Source organism: Tamandua tetradactyla, chromosome 8 (assembly GCF_023851605.1).
Source record: "Tamandua tetradactyla isolate mTamTet1 chromosome 8, mTamTet1.pri, whole genome shotgun sequence".
In the NCBI taxonomy this organism is placed as follows: domain Eukaryota; kingdom Metazoa; phylum Chordata; class Mammalia; order Pilosa; family Myrmecophagidae; genus Tamandua; species Tamandua tetradactyla.
This window is the reverse complement of record NC_135334.1, coordinates 123,108,210-123,128,187: the sequence shown is the minus strand read 5'-3', so window position 1 is coordinate 123,128,187 and position 19,978 is coordinate 123,108,210. Positions and strand designations below refer to the sequence as shown.

General features: G+C 40.7%; 1 protein-coding gene across 12 annotated transcripts in view; it reads left to right on the top strand.

Annotated features, from left to right (window-relative positions):
• Positions 1-19,978, top strand: part of AMBRA1 (autophagy and beclin 1 regulator 1) — a 226,276-nt gene that overhangs the window by 188,758 nt on the left and 17,540 nt on the right. For 10 of the 12 annotated variants that reach the window (XM_077114562.1, XM_077114563.1, XM_077114560.1 and 7 more), the window contains 2 exons: positions 8,615-8,803; positions 9,409-9,563. In XM_077114562.1, the coding sequence (XP_076970677.1) occupies positions 8,615-8,803; positions 9,409-9,563 (344 nt within the window). Of the gene's footprint in view, positions 1-8,614; positions 8,804-9,408; positions 9,564-11,805; positions 14,194-19,978 lie in introns of those variants that run through there. The other 2 variants (XR_013156974.1, XM_077114568.1) reach the window with 2 other exon arrangements.

The following is a 19,978-nucleotide window of genomic DNA, read 5'->3' as shown; positions in this document are numbered from 1 at the left end:
TGGGGGTTGGCAAGTTGTGCTAGGTAGCAATGTCTAATTGAAGCTGACATAAGAGTGACCTCCACAGTAGCCTCTTGACTCTATTTGAACTCTCTCATGATGATAGCATTTTTTAAATAGTTATACTGGAGTCAAAGCAGATTATTTGTGTGTTTCCAGGAACGTGTCTAGAGACATCTAGACGTCTGGGTTGTCTAATTTGTTGGCGTACAGTAGTTCATAGTATCTGTTCTAGTTTGCTAGCTGCCGGAATGCAACACACCAGAGACGGAGTGGCTTTTAATAAAAGGGGATTTATTTTGTTGGTTCTTCAGAGGAAAGGCAGCTAACTTTCCACTGAGGTTCTTTCTTACGTGGAAGGCACAGGATGGTCTCTGCTGGTCTTCTCTCCAGGCCCCTGGGTTCCAACAACTTTCCCCGGGGTGACTTCTTTCTGCATCTCCAAAGGCCTGGGCTGAGCTGTGAGTGCTGAGATGAGGAATGCCGAGCTACTTTAGGCTGTGCTACATTGTGTTCTCTCATTTAAGCACCAGCCAATTAAGTCAGACGTCACTCATTGCAGCAGACACGCCTCCTAGCTGACTGCAGATGTAATTGGCAACAGATGAGGTTCATGTACCACTGGCTTATGTCTGCAGCAACAAGACTAGGTATGCTCACCTGGCCAAGTTGACAACTGAATCTAACTAACACAGTATCCTATTATAATCCTTTTTATTTTTAAGGTTTGTTGTAATGTCCCTTCCTTTTATTTCTGATTTTACTTATTTCCATCCTGTCTGGTTTTTTCTTTGTCAGTCTAGCTAAGTGTTTGTTCATTTCATCTTTTGAAAGAATCAACTTGTGGTTTTGTTGATTCCATTTTTTTAAATTCTGTTTTATTTCCTTCATTCTTGCTTTTTCTTTAGTTTGCTCTTCTTTTCCTACTTCTTCTAGTCCTGAAGTTAAGTGTCTAGTTTGAGATCTTTCTTCTTTTTTAATGTGAGCATTTACAGCTATAAATTTCTCTCTTAACACTACCTTTGCTGCATCCCTTGGGTTTTGGTATGTTGTTTTTTCATTTTCACCTTCTCTCAAGACATTTTCAAGTTTCCTTTGTGATGCCTTCTTTGACCCATTGGTTGTTTAAAAGTGTGTTATTTAATTTCCACTTATTTTTGAACTTCCTTTTTCTCTCTCTGTTACTAATTTCTACCTTTATTCCATTGTGGGCAGAAAAGATATGTTATATGATTTCATTAGTTTCAAATTTATTGGGACTTGTTTTGAGACCTAACATATGGTTTATCCTGGGGAATGACCCGTGTACACTAGAGAAGAATGTGCATTCTGCTGTCGTTGGGTGAAATGTTGTATATATGTCTGTTAAATCTAGTTGGTTTATAGTATTGTTCCAGTCCTTTATTCTTATTGACCTTCATTCTCGTTTTATCTGTTATTGAAAATCCTGTATTGAAGTCTCCTTCTATTAATGTAGAGCCATCTATTTTCTCCTTCAAATATGTCAGTATTTGCTTCATTTATTTGGGGTTCTGTTCTTAGGTGCGTATGTATTTATAATTTTCATATCTTGTTGATAAATATACCCTTTTATCAATATGCATTATCCTTCTTTTTCCCTTGTAACAGTCTTTACTGAAGATCTGTTTTGTCTGATATTAGTATAGCCGTCCCCACTCTCTTCATTACTATTTACATGGCACATTCTTTTTCTATCCTATCACTTGCAAGCTTTTTTTAAATTTTATTTTAAGGTGAGTCTTGTAAACAGCGTGTAGTTGGGCCATGTTTTTAATCCATTCTGCCAGTCTTCGCCTTTTGACTAGAGATTTACTCCATTTATATTAAAATTAGAACCGAGGATTCATTACTTCTGGTTATATTTATTTTTGCATGGGCAAGTATATATATATTTTTTATCCTATCTAAACTAAATTTGCTTACTGGTTGTAGTAGTTATTCAGTTAAATCTCATGGATTTTCTAGATATATCATCTGGAAATAGTACTGGTTTTTCTTCCTCCATTCCAGTTTTGCACCTCTGATTTCTTTCTCTTTTCTAAATATATTGACTGCTACCATCAGAACAATGTTAAAAATAATAGTGATGATAGTGGATATCCTCATATTATTCCTAACTTTAGTGAAAAACTTCTTGTTTTTCCTTTTAAACATATTCTCTTTATTGAGAATTTTTATCAAGAATGGACATTAAACTTATCCTTGCCTTTCAAGCATCTGTGAAGATGACCCTGTATTTTTTCTTTCTGTAGGCCTAATGATATGATGAATTATGTAAGTTGATTTTATAATATTGAACTATCCTTGCATTCTTTGGATAAATCTCACATAGTCATGGTGTATTTCTTTAATGTGAATCCCTTTAATTTTACTTGCTAATAATGTACTTGGAATTCTTTTCATTGATATTCATAAGTGAGCTGGGTCTGTGTTTTTCTTTTTTATGAAATTTCTATGTGTTTGGGTATCAACGTTGTGTGTCAAAGTTTTTCAGTTTTTCTTTTTCTTTTTCTGGCATAGCTTAAAGAGTTTGGAACTATTTATACTTGTTATATGATAGAGGTCTGGGCCTAAGTCTTTTTGGGGGGAAGGGAGGGTGTGGAGTGAGTGCAAGCATTAGGAGAGGTAGTTCTTTGGTAACTTTCTCTGTCAACTGTAGTAATATGGTTACATGCATGAACTTTGAGCTACAGTGTCCAGGTTGAAATCCCAACTCAGCCACCTCCAAACAGTGTGATCCTGGATACTTAATCTCTTTACACCTTAGTTCCCTTGTCTGTAAAATGGGGTTTATAATCATGCTAACCTAGGGATTGTTATGAGAGTTAAACAAGTTAATATATGCCAGGTACTCTGAACAGTCCCCTGGCAGTTACTACAGTAAATGATCAATAAGTGGTAACTATTTTTATAATGATTTCTTTTCCCTAATTCTTTGTGAGTATGGTCCTAATTCTGAAGTTACATCTGCCCACGTTGTCAGTACCCTGAGATAACTATTCTGCTCAGGAGAGTAGTATTCATTTAAAAGGACCGTTTGTTCTCTTAACCTGTTGCTTCGTCTGTAATGGACTTCTAATCCTTCTTAAGTGTGTTTACACCCAGCTGGAGGTGGTTTTCCTTGATAGTAAAACAAATAAAAAATCCAGAAGAATACAGGCTTTGGATATGAGGTTAAGCATGGTTTAGAAAGCCTTTTTGGTTGTCCTTAATATTTTTCCACAAGTCTCAACTCATTCTGACTATAGCTTCCTATCATTCTCCTTTATATATGTCATCAGTTCTTTGTCCTTTCTTTCATTTTTGAAGATATCTTTTTTAAAGCCTGAGCTGATCGGAAGAGTGTCATGTACAACCAGATTGGCTCATTTAGTTATGGCCCACCATTCTCTTTACTGAAACATTTTATGGTTGTTAGAATTCTTTTTTTTTTTTTAACTACCTTAGTTTTCATGGAATTTTGACCTTGGGAAAAATAGGCATTCTAAAAGTTCATGGTATTGCCCTCTAGAATGACAGTCACCTTTACCTGATTAACTATTGAACTATCCTTAGCACTTATCTGTTTCCTGATGGTCTGAATAAAGTCTTGTTACAGATTTGATTTTCACCCTTCTGTTAGATTCATTTGTAAGCAAAGTAAGCTGGGAATCTATTTTGCTGTAGGACTCATTTCTGTAAGTCACATCCTTCTCAGTGGTGGCTTGCCTTTGGCTTTGGCACAGCCTATATCCGGGAGCCTTGTCCTAAATTTTAGGGATAGGTTCAGTAGCCACCATGCTGATGATAATCTGACATATCTGAATTGCATCTCACCCCTTTCTGGGGTTAGGCTAAAGATACCTGCCACCTGTTTCTCTCATTTGGGATGCAGAATTATTGAATTACTCCCTGTAAAGGGTTTAGACCTTTGTGACTAAGATCTCAAATGTATATATAATTGTGAAACCATTTTCATGAAAAAGGTAGCTCATTAGAGTCACTCTTATTTTTACAAGTAAACTTAGTTGAATGGCAGTTGTCACCAGTGTGTCCTACCAAAACAGGCCTTAGGAAAATTGCAGGTGAATGGAGTGAAGCAGGCTGGTGCCTCTGGGGAGTGCTTATAATGTCTTCTGGAGCTCTGTGCTTATTCTGAAAGTCTTATTCTGAAATCTGAGGGGCTCAGAGATAGCCAAGAGGGAAATTTTTAGCTGATTTAAACCCCTTTGGGCTATCCAGATTGTTATCTAATGCATTTGCAAAAGCACTGCAACTGCTAATCTCTCCCATGGCCTCATCTGGCCAGCCAGCAACAGGCTACAAATCGATCTTTGTACAAGGTGTTTGTTTATAATTTATGGAGCTGATAGGAAGACAGAGCCATCTGCTCCTCCAGGCATCAGGATTTCTGACCCCTCCCATTCTCTGCTAGGGCATTTTCACTTGGAAATCATTTTAATTAGGAGGAGATTACATCGCAGAGTCTGGAACATAGCTTCCTGCTGTTCCTGCATCTCTTTTTCTGCCCCTGGAGTTGCCCCCTGAAGCTCTTAAACAGTTTTTATTTGAAAACCCTTTATTTCCTAGCCTTTATTTCCATTCTTAGCTGCTCAGCTCACTGCCCCATATCATCCTTTCCCACATGTGTTTTGCCTTCAAGTAAAGAGCAGGTTGCTGAAGCTGCCGTTCAGGAACCAAGGACTATATGGTAAGACAGCAGTTCTCAGATGTGGTCCCCAGACCAGCAGCATCAGCAACACTTGGAAACTTATTAGAAACAAAAATTCACAGGGCCAACCCCAGCAATCCGTTTTAATAAACCCTCCACGTTATTCTGATACATGTTGAAGTTTGAGAACCATGATGGTGAGACAAGTCATAAAACAGAGTAAAGATTTTATTGATGTGTGGGTTGCCACCGTGTCTTAGCTATATTTCCTTTCACCTTTTTCTCTACCTGCTTGTATTATTGTTGAATCCAAAAAGAATGAGTTGTCCATTAGTATATTACTTTCCTATGGCCCAAGGAAACAAGTTATAGAGATCCGGGAAATCGCTCCCTGTATAAATCAATTCATCAGAATTTCAGCCTAATGAGGGGAAGCTGCATGAGGGAATTGAAGCAGTAACTGTTTACCACTCTAGAGGAGCATTTCCAGTTCCATGGGGGAACTTAATAGATAACCAGCAGCAAACATAAGTTGCTAATTGGAGCTTTGAAATAAAAAGGAATCTATAAACATACCACCCGTGCTCATTGAAATGTAGCTACCAAATTACTGTGTACTTGTCCATATCCCCTTCTTTAGGATAGATGTAAACCCATAGATCACTAGCTGCAAAATTTCTGAAACTGAACATGCTGCTGGAGAAGCACTGTTATAATTTTCAATATTCTCATTTCATTTGTCATTTGCATTTATCTCTTAGCTCACTGCAGTAGCTGGGAGCAGTTGTGAAATTGGGTGGGACAAAATTTGAGAGCTCCACTAATATGAACACATATTAGTAAGTGAACTTTGAGAGTTAAAGTTAAAAACACAGGTTATTAGAAGATAGAGAGTCAAGATTGAGCATTTGGTGCTGAAGGAGTACAGATTGTACAACAGGACTGATTGTAAAAATTCAGAAAAGGATAGCCCAATACTACCAGATGGTAGCACAATAATGTAAGTACACTGAATGAAGCTGAGTGTGTGTTTGAAGGAGAAGGGCTGGGGGCACGTATGAAACCAGAATGAAAGATAGAGGATAAAGACTGAGATGGTATAATTCAGGAATGCCTAGCGTGGACAATGATTGTGATTAAATGTACAAATATAAAAACATTTTTGCACAAGGGAGTACAAATGAATGTCAGCATTGCAAGGAATTGAAAATGGATGGTATACAGGAAAAGGTACAATCAATGCAAGCTAGGGTCTATAGTCAACAGTAACATTGTAATATGCTTCCACTGAATGTAACGAAAGTATTATGCCAAAACTGAATGTCAGCAAGCAGGGTGGGGGGTGGGGGTGGGTGCATGTTAAAGATCTATGGGTTCTATGAGGAAGAAAAGGAAATGTCTTCATATAGATTATAGTGAAGAAGGAATGTGTATGTACTCAGGTTGAATTGTATGATGTGCTAATAAAATTGTTTAAAAATGAACAGAGAGAAATATGTGCTAGAGAAAATGTGGATAAAGAGATGAAAAAATAATAATGGGGCGGGGGTAAGGTGTAGGAACTGTGTTCCTGCATGATTTTTCTGTACACTTACACTTCCTCTAATAAAGAAATAAAATGAAAAAATATTTTGAAAGCTGGCCATTTACTTCGAATCACCGCAATATAACACAAACCCAAACACAGTTACTTGCGTTTAAGTCTGACAAAATGCTTTTTGTCTATATGCTCAGTTTTTTAGCATCTTAGAGACACACTTCCCAAAAGAAGGAAAACCTTACTTGTACTTTCCTCCTTATTGCCACTCCCCCATGTGCCATCAGAAATTGATATTGTCAGTAAGCAATTTTATATTAGTGGTAGAATTTGAGGCTCATCGTAGACTTTTTCTTGACCAAACTGCATGTTAATATACTATCTCAGCTAGATCTATGTAACAGCTAGGTAGAAAAGCCTACTTTGATAAAGTGCCCACTATGCATTATTGAGATATTAAGTGTGAATAAAATGGCATCTGAGCAAAATTGTCTTAAAGTCCACAGACTCCCAAATCCTTACCTGTTTATTTTCCTACCCTACTTGAAATTTATGATTTCTTTACTTTCTGTCTCCCCTGCTTTTTAGTGGTTAGTCTAAATTGTCCATTTATTTTTATCTTTCTGAAGGTTGTGCTGACTTTAAGGTTGGAAAACCAAGATGAATTCACTCCTGAAGCTTAATACATCCAATTCCTTTGGTTCTGTATCCCAACTGGAAGCATGTGTGAATTCATGGAAGGAGGAGGAGATAAATGTCATTTTTTTGGCAAAGGGCTTGGGACCCTGAGTAAGGAGCAGACGGTCCCCCTGCTAACAGATAAATCTAGCCGTACAGGCAGATGGTGGGTTGGAAGTTGAGCAGTATTGCCTAATGGTGATACCACTGAATATTTGGATGTCATTATTTTATTAGTTAGCAAACAGAACCATTCTTGTGGTCCCTCCTTGTTTTCATGTGTAATGGTGTTGTAGGTGTCAGCCCTCCATATTTGGCACAACAGCCTAATCAGTGTGTCCTTTTTTTATCTGTTCTGTCATCTCTGTGGCTTCATTAACAACATACAGGGAAATGGGAAATGAATGTAGAGTTTTATTCATCACTCTGACTCTCTAACCCAAAAGTCTCACCAAAAGCAGTTCTTTGCTTTGTTTTCCTTAAGATAATTTCCTAAGGAAACTTGCCCTTGGCCTCCTTTAACCTGTCTTTTTGCTTACTAGAGTAGATCTCTTAGAATCTGGGGAGACAGCTGGCTTGGATCTTTTTTTTTTTTAACATAATACCTCTGACAGTGGCCATATAAGTGATCTCATTCAAATAGGAGAGAAAGCAAAGAGTCTCTTTGCATATGCATATGAAGTAGGTCTAAAGAAGACCAAGCCTGGAGCTTGGTCCCTTTGAATGTGCTGTACTGGTCTGCCTGTACTCATGATGTGGGCACTCTTGTTCTAGGTTCATATCAAGAGTAAACCACTTTTTTTCCTAGCAGGAAACTGCACAGTAGGCCTTGGAAAGGGATTTAAATGAAAATTCAAACAAGGCATGCAGGCACAGTCCTCTGCTAGCTAACATCTCATCAGTCCCATCACGTGGAGAGGGTTCTCTTTCCTGATTCTCCTTCAACATCTCCTACCCCAACATCCTACCCTAGGCTGAGCCTACTGCCTTGGCTGACTCTGTTTTTTATTCTTTGTGACTGCGAGATGCAGACTGGGGCTGCCCGTGGGTAGACATTGACTTAGGGTATGGATGAGGGATAGAGCATAGTAAGAAATGAGAAGAGCCTTGGCCATCCAGTTGGGGCTCACCTTTGTTTCTCTATCCTTTGTTTGTGAAATAGGGTTTAGTATTATAAGGTGTTGTGCAGGAGATTGGCAACTCTAAATTTTCCAGTTCTCTTAAATGAGAATGTAAAACACAAATTTATGAAATGACTTTCTTCTCCAAGGCCACATAGCCAGTATAAAGCAGGATTCCCACCCCAAGGATGTTCTGTTTGTATCTTCTTTTTCTTGGAAACAGTGGGTTTTCATTTTATTCATCTTAATTTTGATCTTTTGGGCAATAACGGCTGTTGAGTGGCTCTCCAGAAACAATTTTTAATCATTTTTCCTTATGTAATATCTCAAATGGCATTTCCTAAGTGTGAACTAAGACTCAGGAGGTGGTTGTGGTTGTGTTGACTATCTTGTAGTTCCTTGTTGAAGTGGTAGAAGAGACATACCTTTCCTACCTCTGGTGTTTCTTCTTCCATGACATTTTCCTTTGATTGACAAGGCAACTTTGAGCATTTCTTTGGCGGGTTCAGGCTTGTTAGAAATGCCCCAGAATTCCTTGGCCCCAGAATTTCTCACAGCATCAACTTCAAACTTTCTTATCATCTTTTCTCTCTTTGTCTGATGCAGCCTCCGTGAATGTGCTGGTGCAGAACTGCAAGATCTACAATGATGCCAGCTGCGACATTTCTGCAGATGGGCAGCTCCTGGCAGCTTTCATCCCTAGCAGCCAGAGGGGCTTTCCTGATGAAGGCATCTTAGCAGTGTACTCCCTGGCCCCCCATAACCTGGGCGAAATGCTCTACACCAAGCGATTTGGTAAGGGATAGGAAGCCCAACTAGTGACAGAGGGACGCTGGTGCCTTGGCATGGGCATTCCTAGGTGAGGCCCGGCTGAGGTGGGAGTCCTGGCCGTATACTGCCGCAGGAAGATTGCTTTGTTGGAATCTTGGCTGTCGGCACTGGAGAAGAATCTCAGAATAAGAGTCCTCCCTCCAACAGTAACATACACGGGTTTTCCTGTGATGATGACCACAAATAAGGGAGGTGCTTTGGTCATGGCTTGGGGAAATGGACACACTTATACACTCCAGGAAGTTTGGCATTGTATATTAAAAAATCTCCAAAATATGTGTGTTCATTGATCCAGCAATCCTATTTCTAAGGGAATAATCAGAAAACCAGGCAAAGAGTTTACAGTGATAATTTTTTTCTATAACAGTAATTAGCGCTTATTATTTTCTGTATGCCAAACACTACTCAGTGCTTTACATGCCTTCTCATTATATTCCTTGCTATAATCGTAGGAGGTAAATCCTGAGGTGGCCAAAGAAATAGAAAGATTGGAGAAAGAGAAAAGAGGGAAAGTTGTTTCCTTGGTGGAAAGAACTGTGGGAAATGTCTCTCTGTTCTGTTGGTCTCAGGTCCTAACGCCATTTCGGTAAGCCTGTCCCCAATGGGCCGATATGTAATGGTGGGCTTGGCCTCACGAAGGATCCTGCTGCACCCCTCCACAGAGCACATGGTGGCCCAGGTCTTCAGGCTGCAACAGGCCCATGGTGGCGAGACCTCCATGAGGGTGAGTGCCACCTCTCGTGCCTCTGCCAAATGGCAGCTCTCTGAGGGTTAGCAGGGAAATGAAGGACATCGGTGTGCTCTCCCAGCCGGTACCAACAGGCTTCATTTTGGAAAAGGGGGCCTTAGATTTTGAGCTGGGTTCTCTAGAGGCCTGAGAATATCTTTGGATAAAGAACCCTTCCCTCTCTCAATTTATAACCTTTATTCTGGAGATACATAGGACCCAGTGAAATACTTGTGATTATTTTTTTAAAAAGAAAAGTTTTTTTTGAGGATTGGACTATAAAATGTGATAGTATACTCCTTTCTGTGGGCTGTAACATGATGAAAGATGAGGCCTTTGGACAGCTACTGTGCTTTTAATTGTCCCATCCATTTCACCAGCAGAGAAAAGTTCCTATCTCTATGACCCTCTCTTGTCTGAGCCGAGCCTTTTTAAAATTACCGTAAAAGCCTACTGGGACATCATGTGGTTAGTGGCTTCTGGACTCAGCCAGACTAGTGTGCTTAACTGAGCTTTCCACATCTCTGGGTGCCCGTTCGGCTAGGATTTTGTAAAGAGGAGTCAAACATTTGAACAGTTCTCTAATTAGATGACACTTAAATTCTGTCTCAAGGTGAGAATCTGTGAATTCCCTTAGTACTTTATGTAGTCCATGCCATTTTATTTATATGCTGATTTGTGTTCCCTTTAGTGTGTTGTATGTATGTTTAATCTACCCCATTAGGTTCAATGTCAGCTCCTTAGGGGCTTACTTCCTATGATACCTCATGTAGTACTGTGCATGACGATGCTTGCTGAGTAGCTGGAATGGGAAACATGTTTTAAAGAGGAAACTGGAGGTAGGACCCATTATATGCAAAGTGATAGAAAGTGAGTGTCCTGGTGAGATCCACCCTTGCTTGTCCAACCTCTTCTCCCCCCATCTCCTCCAGATACCCTCTGTCTAGCTATAGTGAACTACTTTACAAACTCCCTGAATTTGACAAGGCTTTTTCATGTTACTGTGGCTTCACCTGAAATACCCCCTTCTCTCTGTCCCCAGCTGCCTGTCAAGGTCTTCCCCTTCTGAGAAACCTTCCTAAGCAGAAGTGACCGCTCCCTCATTGTGCCTTTATCTTATACATTGTGCCTGTACCTAGTCTATGCTGTCTTGTTAACACTTATCACACGTACTGCCGTTGATTGCTTCCATGTCCTTCTCTTCTGTACTGTGTGCTTCTTGAGAACTGAGACCGTGTCTGTTTTATCTGTATGAAGTTCAGGTACCTTATAGGAATCTGACATTTAGTAGAAGCTGAATGAATAAAAAAAAATCTCAAGAAAAGCATCCTCATCATTTCTAGGTGGTAACTAGCAGAACCAGTGAAAGCAAGACATTCTCTGCTGTTGACATTGTAGTGACAGAAAAGTTTTGATTCTTGAATTCCATGACTGCACATATTTGACATTGGGTGATCAGAAGAAGCCTTTATGGGGAGTTTGTCAAGCCTCTTTTCTTATCAGGATATTTGAAGATGAAGTTGAGTTTTGGTTGAAATATTCTTCTTTTGCTTATCATATGCAGATTTTGATGGTAAAAGTACCTGGTGCCTGTTTTTCACCACCTAGAAATCCTAGTGCCTCCAGCTGTTCTTCTAACCCTTCCTGCCTAATTTTGGAATAATTGTTATAATCATTAAGAGACAAGATCTGATTTCAGCAACACTAATAGACATCTCCAGCCTCTTCCAGACACCAGGGCTTCTGCCTAACTCCTGGATACAGCCCACCAGTCCTCCACCCTGGCGAGGTTCCTCTTTTCCATAAATAGCCAGCAGCATCTGGCTGATGGCAGATAGCTACAGAGTAGACGCCAACAGATGGTAGGGTCTGTTGTCATATGGGGCTAGCAGGACAAGGAATACAGTTGGAAAAGTCTACTGAGCAGATGTGGTAATCCAGTTTGTCCATGTCTGTCCTGCTGAGAGGTTTAAGGTAGCTAACCAGCCGCTGTGTGTCTCCTGATAAGAGCTATTTCTCTGGCCTTCCAGGGAGGCTTTTGTTTTATTCTTAATAGGGACCATCTACCACTTATAAGAAGGAGCTGAAGTAACTACAAAGCTCCAGTTTGGAAATTGTTGCCCCTTACCCAGAAGACAAGATCAAGGCACTTCAACAAGGTTTCACTCACCCTAATGTCCGCCCTCCACCCAGTCTGACTTTAAACCTCCATACTACAGAAAGGTTTCTGGTTTTCCAGGTCTTGGTTGCCCCTTACGTCCAAAGGCACCAAAGCACTCAGCAAATGTCCCTGAATTCAGTCATTGTTGGAAGGAAAGACACCAACTTTTTTGGATAGCTGTGCTGTATCACCGCTTAAGGCAAGAAGTGAATTTTTGTCTGAGAACAGGGAGCAAGGGTTTAATGGGACAGTAGCGCATCTCCCTTTTTGCACAGGTAAGTATAGGTGGGTGTCTCCATCTGTAATATCAGGGTCTGTCTGTAAAAGGAATGTTTTTGTGGATCATGAGAGTGTCTCAGAGCTTTTCTACCAGAATCCCCCTTCTCTTTGGTAGTACTTCTTGGGATTCACTATAGTAATCACAGAGGTGAACTTGTTGGGCCAACAGATACCCCCAAGGGAACTTCCTCTGGAGCACTGATTTATCATATTTTAATTCCCACTAAGTAGCATCTTTCCCCAAGAGATGATGCTTTACACAATCCCCTGTGAAAATGAATCGCTTTTGCCTTGGCACACTTTTTTTTTTGTTAGCAGTACTTTAGACCTCTAGATCAGTGTTTCTCAAACTGGTCTCTGAATAACCTGCACTAGAACTACATGGGGTCCTTGTTAAAACGCAGGCTCCACTTCAGAGCTAAAACCAGAATGGAGGTAGGAGGAACCTAGGTATCTGTATTTTTAAAACAGGCTTTCCAGGTGATTCTGATTTGCACTTGATTTTGAGAACCACTGTTTTCTTAATGACTGCTCTACTTCATTTTAAGTTTCTGCTCTCAGCCTCAACAACAAGGCAGAGAGAGACGCAGTCTCAGGTTTACTTATCTTTGTGTGTGATGTTTTGATCCTTTGCTGATTTTGTGGCAGGTTTTTGTGTTCTATTTCCAACAAAACTCTCAGTTTTTGGCTGTCTACACTTCACCTCTCATCTTTTCTCAGCTGTTGCTGCTTTCCAGGTTTCTCTCTTGCAACGCATCTTTCTCTATGTGCTAGATTCTTTTCTTCCCATGTTGAGTTATTTTCATTTTTTGTCCTTGTTTCTAGGATCGGGGGTCCTCTTCATCTTACCCGTTCTGTTTACTGAGGATAGCCTCCGCCCTCCCAATTTTAATGTGAACATATGACCAGCCTCGTAGTTTTGTCTTCACATTCCCTCTATCCATTTTAGGCATTTCCAGGCTGGGTGTGCTTCTCTTTGTAACTCCGAGTCTTATTTTCTGTCCTTCTGGCTCCCTTATATTTGATCCATTGAGGGCTTTTTGTTAAGTTTTTATTTTGTTTTATGTTAGGCTTTTAGGGACTGCTGAGCTGAAGTTTTACTGAATTCTCAAAACACTAAACTGCCAGTTTTCCTGTCTGCTTTCATTTTCTAATTGGAGCAAGGCACACTCTTGTAACAGAAAACTATAATTAATTTTTAAAAGAGTAGCAACTTGGACATCATAATAACTTTAGTTGTAACCAAGTGAAAGCATAACAACAAAAATATGAAATGACTAATAAAACTAGAAATAGCCATCAGACCAAACAGTTCATTCCCCAAAAAAGGAATGGGGGCAAAAGTCAGCAGCTTGCGGTGTGGTGTGATGAAGGGGGTGGGAGTGGTGAGCAAGGATGCTAAGGCATTTTGAACTATAAAGCAAAAATAAGGGTTTGTGCTGTCCACACAAATAGGTGTGAGCTCTTTCTCCCAGATGCATGGACCTATGCCCCCAGGTGGGGGCTGTGGGAAGATAAATGGTTTAATAAAAACTGAAAAGTCTCCTCATTGCTTAATCCCTGCAGATCCCAGAGGCATCGGTAACTTGAATCTCCTCAGTGCTGGTTTGATTTTCTCTCTGATCATTTTATTGGCAGAAAGGATGGTCAAGGACACCCTCATTTGATCTGGATGGGAGAAGAAGCTCTAGTACAGAAGGCACTTTTGCTTCCCTTTCTGCATACAACAGCATTGAGCTCTTTAAGGCAAAGCTTCAAATGATTTAGGGTCAATTGTTTTGAAAGCCTATTTTTGTGGCTGTGTGGTAAAACTGAATTCACGGGTTGAGTGAGTATTATCCAACAGCTCATTAATTTGGAGGGGATGGTAGAAAGAGAGCATAATGGCTCTCTCTCTCCTTATTGGCCCTGAGAGTACTGCTGCTCCGCGGGTGTACCGCACCCAGAGCACCTCGGAGGAGGAGCAGTAGAGGATGTTGAACAAGCATCATGAGCCCTGGACCAGGAAACTTGAGCTCTAGAAGTGAACATCCCCCTCATAAGGGAAGCAGATTTTATATCATTTTTTACAAACCCACAATCTACACAAATGTGTCTGCGCTCTCATGTCCAAGGGACCACATCAGCATCACAGGGGAACTTATTCAAAATGCAGATTCTTAGCCCCACCTAGACCACTGTGTAGGAATCTTGGTTTTAACAAGCCCCCAGGGGACTGCACGCTGTGTCAAGGCTGAGAAGGAATTGTTGGCTGCATGTGGATTATAGTTAGACCTCACCAGTCAATATAGCTTGTTCTTTTTCTTTTTTGCTTTCACCCTTTCTGGTATTGTCTCTGAATCATCACCTGGTTTACTTTTATGGCTATTATACAGATCTTTCAAATTTCCAGAAAGTTGAAAGTTGGTGAGTACCTCCTGCCCTAAGCTTTTCTGGATCATACTAGAATTCTAGTGGTTGTGCCTTAAAGACTAATGCTGTCTTTTTTCTAAGTTTTATTAAAATTCTTATCTACCTATAATTGAGTTTACTCAGGCTGTACCTGGGAGCACATATCTGTTTACCTATGTGCTATAATATAGAGATGCTTTGGCCTTAAAAGTAATACGTTTTTCTCTCGAGGACTATTTCTTGAGTTCCTTTCTCCAATGTCCAACTCGCTCTTTTCCTTGAATTGGAGCTGTCTGATGTGATATCCATTAACGATACCTTGGTGTTACCCTGACTCTGAAGAAATATTAGATGACTTTTCTTTTATACCACTCTGCAGCCATCTTCACAGAGCCTAATGATGACTGATTGTTATTAAATCCCTTAAAATGAACCAGAGAAAAAGCTTGGTATACAAATTGCTCATCATAATTACATTTGTAGTTTAGATCCTAGTTCTAAAAGACAGTGCCCAGAGCTGTCAGCACTGACCATCATTTATGTAACTTCACCTGTGCAGGATTTTTTGGCCTGTTCATTCTTTAGTAGAATCATCACTATGACTCCCTCCCTGCCCTGTATTCACCTGTCATATAATCCAGTCATCTGCATTTCCCTCTATGCTGTAAATTTGATTTTCAAAAGTGACCTAGAACTCTAGTTCAATCCAGAATATTCTCCAGAGAACTGAGCTTCTGCTTAATCTTGTCTGGCCTTTGGGGGTGGCAGATACCAAATATAAAGCTATTTTATTTTTATATTCCGGAAAGGTACTATTTCTTCAAGGGGAGATTGGGATAAAAGAGAGACTACTTTGTTGTCAGTAATGATTTACTCCTTCCCAAGATTTTGTCCTCATTAATTTTCTTAAAGCTGCCTATCAGTTGATTAAAAGCTGCTTCTACTGCAATTATCTTAAAGTTGACTTCTGAAATATATTACAAAGCATCTATCCTCAAAAAGTTCCTTTCTTCAGAACTTTTGTAGGAAAGGGGGAGGGGGTTTGAGAGAAGTCAGAGGTGTCTCTGATGTGATTTGTCAGAGAAGAGAGGGGGCAAGATAAAAATTAAAAATAACATTAGTACAGCAGTCAGAGCCATTCACTTAGGCTAATTTTTCCATGTCAGATTCATCTGACAATTTCTTTCCTCCATGGCCTTATAGTAGGGTGCAGTATTTGCTGTTTTATATTCTTTTCACTCAACGAATTGTATTGAGTCCCTGCCATGTACGAGTTTCTTTGCTAGGTCTGGGAATACAGCAGTGAGCAGAATAGATCTGGTCCCTGCTCGCATGTGCTTACCTGTGAGATGACTAGCTTCTTGTCTAGTCTCTGCCCTGCTGTATCCCCAGCCTTCACTGTGCTTTGCACACAGGAGGCACTCAGCATTTGTTCAGTAAATGTGTGCTACTTTGAGATCTTGTATACCCTGCACATATGTGCATATCCACCCCCACACACCAGCACCACCATTTGCAAACTTAGCACATTAGTCGATAAGTCGTCGTTGAATTAAGGGATTAATGAGATACAAGGGATTATTTTATTAATCCCTTGCACAATTCTGCCCAGAATCTGAATTTGTCAGGATTGTAGTCTCAGGACTGAGACCTGGTAACAGATTCCCATAAGGGAGTATTTGGCCAAAAGTGAAAAACAAAACATTCTGCTTTTTTCTGTACAGTAGCAAAACCAATTGTTGCATTTTGTAGAAGGTGAAAGTATATAATGTTAACCCTGTTCCTAACAGATAATTACTTTCTTCTAAAAAATATGGATCTAGTAAAATATATTGAAAGACTCTTATGCAAGGTGAATCTCTAGAACAACTAATCATTTGGCCACTTCCTTTGAGATTTAGAAAGCTGGGGAATTTCAAGAACTTGCGTGCAGTGATGCGGGAGGCCGAAGTAATTATTTTAATTTCTGGGAGTTCCAGAAGTAGTAATTGACATGGTATTTCCTTCAGCACAGAAATGGATCCCTCAGCTAAAGTAACCTCTGTGCTTTGATCCTGTTGGCTATAAGTGGCCTTTGGAAAGCACCATTTAAAAAGGAAAAGAAAAAAAAAAGCTTATCCTCTGACTGTCCCTGGGATCTCTTTGAGGAACAGTGAATAAAAAGTTTACAGGTCTTAGCATGTCACAGGAGGTTGGCTGGAAATGACTTCAGATAACAGATTGTCCATGGCTACCCAGGGTAGCAGGTTCCAAGAAGGTGAGAAAAGGAGCTCTTTGCTCTTCCTTTCAGATGGGAGTGCTTTGATGGAGACAAGCAATATCTAAGTAGATTTGCTCTTGCTTCCTCTGAATGAAAGGGGAGAGTTGGATGACTTTGGTATTCCAATTCTTTTGGCTTTTTATATGGGCTGATCTGAGCACGGCAGTTTGCTTCTTGGACTAATGGTCTGAGTTTTATTGACATGGTAGAAAAGAAGCATCTTGTTGAGGGCAACAATACATTTTTCCTCTGAATGTTAAAAGGACGGAGAAGGTTTCCCACTGAGCTCTTTTGGCTGCCTCTGTCATTCTTTTCCTTTCTGTCTTTGGACAAGAAACAGGACCCCTTCAGTTGTGATCTGGAAACTGTTTTCTTTTGCTAGTACTGCCTGTTAGTTAAGAGTTTGAGGGATAGAAGGGCAAGTGGTATAAGAGATGGCCTTGGCCTCCGGAAGTAGAGAAATCATTATCTTTTCCCACTCCTGAGAACTATAAAGATGTTGGTGGCCTGCCTCACTCCCTAATGACGTGCTGAGCACAGCACTGAGTCAAAAAGTTGTTCCTTCTAGCATATTGATTCTAATTCTCCTCATAGATTGTTAGAAATGAGAGCAATCTGCCTGGGGAGGTTGGTAGGGTCCCTGTTAATATTTGTCATATACTAGGGAACAGCTGCTGCTGAGACAGGTGAAATGAGTGTTCTGCAAACATGAATCAGCAGCTGGATTCAGCCATCCAGAGTCCTGGATCCTGATAATCCGCCTCCAATGTAAGGGAATTGGGTGTTATAACTTCATGCAGAAATGCTTTTATCAGAGAAAGGGAGGCAGATTTTTGGCACACGACCTAGCTTTGTCCTTAGCACCACAGAGGGCGCTGTGGAGCACCTGACTAGTATTAGGAAATGTTTACTTGGGATATATCTGGAGTGCCTTTAAGTGAAGGCCAGTTGCCCTTTAGACTATCTCAGATCTTTTTTCTTGTCAGTACTGATGAGCTTTGAGTTTACAGAGCCAGTCCCTATCCAAATCTGAGTGGAAACTCACAGATCACCCAGTCTCTGAGCTGGAAACACTGATGGCCAAAAACTTGGGAGTAGCCGGAGCTGTGTAACCATTTGTCAGTACTAGGGAATTTGTTGCCTAGATATTCTCTGGACTCTAGAGCTGGACTGATTGTGAAGAATATTTCCCCTCAGTGAGTTGTACTGAAAGCTGTTAAACTACAGCCAGGGAAAGGAGTAGCCATTACCTTGCTGGATCCCTTTCAGTAGAGGCCGTATCCTCATTCTTTTAGTGCCCTTTCGTAACAGGCGTGTGTGAAATAAGGCGGATTGGACCACATGACCTCTCAGGACCTTTGAGTCAGTGATCTCTACCCATCCCACTGCCTCTGTTCTCTGTACTTCTTGCCCTCATCTCCTTCCCACCTCCACATTAGAGTGTGATAAGAAAGCAAGAGCTTATCGGGAATCCTGGAGGCTGCTGATCTTCACATGGCGTTTTTTGGCTTCCTGCACAAAGCAGGATTTAGCCTAATATCCAAACATTGGAGATGGGCACTTGAGAGAGCTGCCCTTTCAGAGCTGTTTAAGGCCCTAGGGGTGGGATGGGGAATAGCCAGAGGATACACCAATGCCCCCATGACTTTTCTAGCCATGGAAGCTGTGAAGTTTATTTGCAGCAGTATCTGGGGGTCTCAACCTTAGTCCCATTCCCTCTTTGACCTTGTCTCACCAAGGCTCAGCTCATCCATCATACTGGCCTCCTTAAGGGTTTTATCCCCAAAGCAAGTTTCCATACTTACAAGCAAATTGATAGTATTTGCCTGTTAATCCTTCTGCGACATCAGACTATTAAAAGTAAATTTGTGACTTATGAAAGGCTTGTTCATTTCCTGATCTGGAAGATTTCTAAAAGAGAGTTATTTTATTCTTTTTTTTTGAGACCCCCAACAGAAGACTCAGCACAATCCTCAAGCATCTAATTTACAAACCTTATTATTTTCCTTCTTGTAAGACCACTTTCTCTGGCCCTTCTGCCCCATTCCCTGGAATTTTAGAAGTCATCGTGATTTGGGGGAGACTGTTGTGAGGCTTATGTAGAGCTGCTCCAGATTCAAAGCAGAGGCTTTCCCCATTTCTCACTGAAATTAACACTCATCCTTCCTTAACTTTGGGTGTACTCTACTCACACTTGACCTGTGGAAGAAGGAAAATTAAATAGATTGTGATCCCAGCCACAACTGTCTGATCATAACCACATGGTCCTTTTAGTGTGTGTAAGTTATAGTTAACCATATAGCCTATAGACTGGACAGAGACCACTGCTTGTCTTCTCAGAAGGTAAAAACCTCCATGAAAAAGAATGAAGGTACCACACACCATCCCCTGATTTTGTTGGGTTTTTTTGGTTTTTTGTTTGTTTGTTTTTGTTTGGCATGTGCAGGCTCTGGGAATCGAACCCAGGTCTCCGGCCTGGCAGGCGAGAATTCCTACCACCGAGCCACCATTGCACCGCCCACCATCCCCTGATTTTAAACAAAGGGGCTGATTCAGCTTAGAGAGAAAAGAATGACATTGCAGTAGTCCTGGATTTGGTTAAGGCTCCTGCCGAGTATGTAAGGAAGAGACTATCCAGTGATGATCAAGAATGATTAGATGATTAGAAAGACGGTTCAGATGATTAGATTAGAAATCTATGAATTCCACGGGCTCTTTTTTAATAATCACCCATTAGACCAAAGATTTAAGGAGACCTGGCTAACTCTTACATTGGGAGTTGAGTCATACAGGGTGGACGTGGTCAGTTCTTAATGCAACAACCTCAGGGGGGTCAGTCTTATGCTTCAAGCCAGAGCCAATTCCATACCGTTAAAAGGCCCATCCACCCTCTCGATCAAAGCGAGGCCGTTCTGTTTGTGAGTCACTAGGTGCCCAGGCACATCCTCAGCACCACAGTTTTTTCTTTCTATGTGGTAGCATGTTGAGCACAAATATGCTCGATGTATGCAGCTGTCTCCTCCCTGTCCAGGTGAAGGCGTTTCAGATAGATCCCAAGGCAAGTGAACCCAGTGCTCCCAGATCCAGGGTTTCTTTTCACGTGGTCTGTGTGATTGGAGTGGACTCTTAGCTCAAATATTTCTTTATTTTTTCTCTTTTCTTTTTCTCATCAGGATGATGAGGAAAGTAATTGTTATTGTACCACCCTAAATTCATCTGACAAATATTATTTTCTAAATCACATACCATTATATATATTTCCAGGCATACAGTGCTTTACTATACAGATATTCTCTCATAAATAGACTTGTCTTACACACA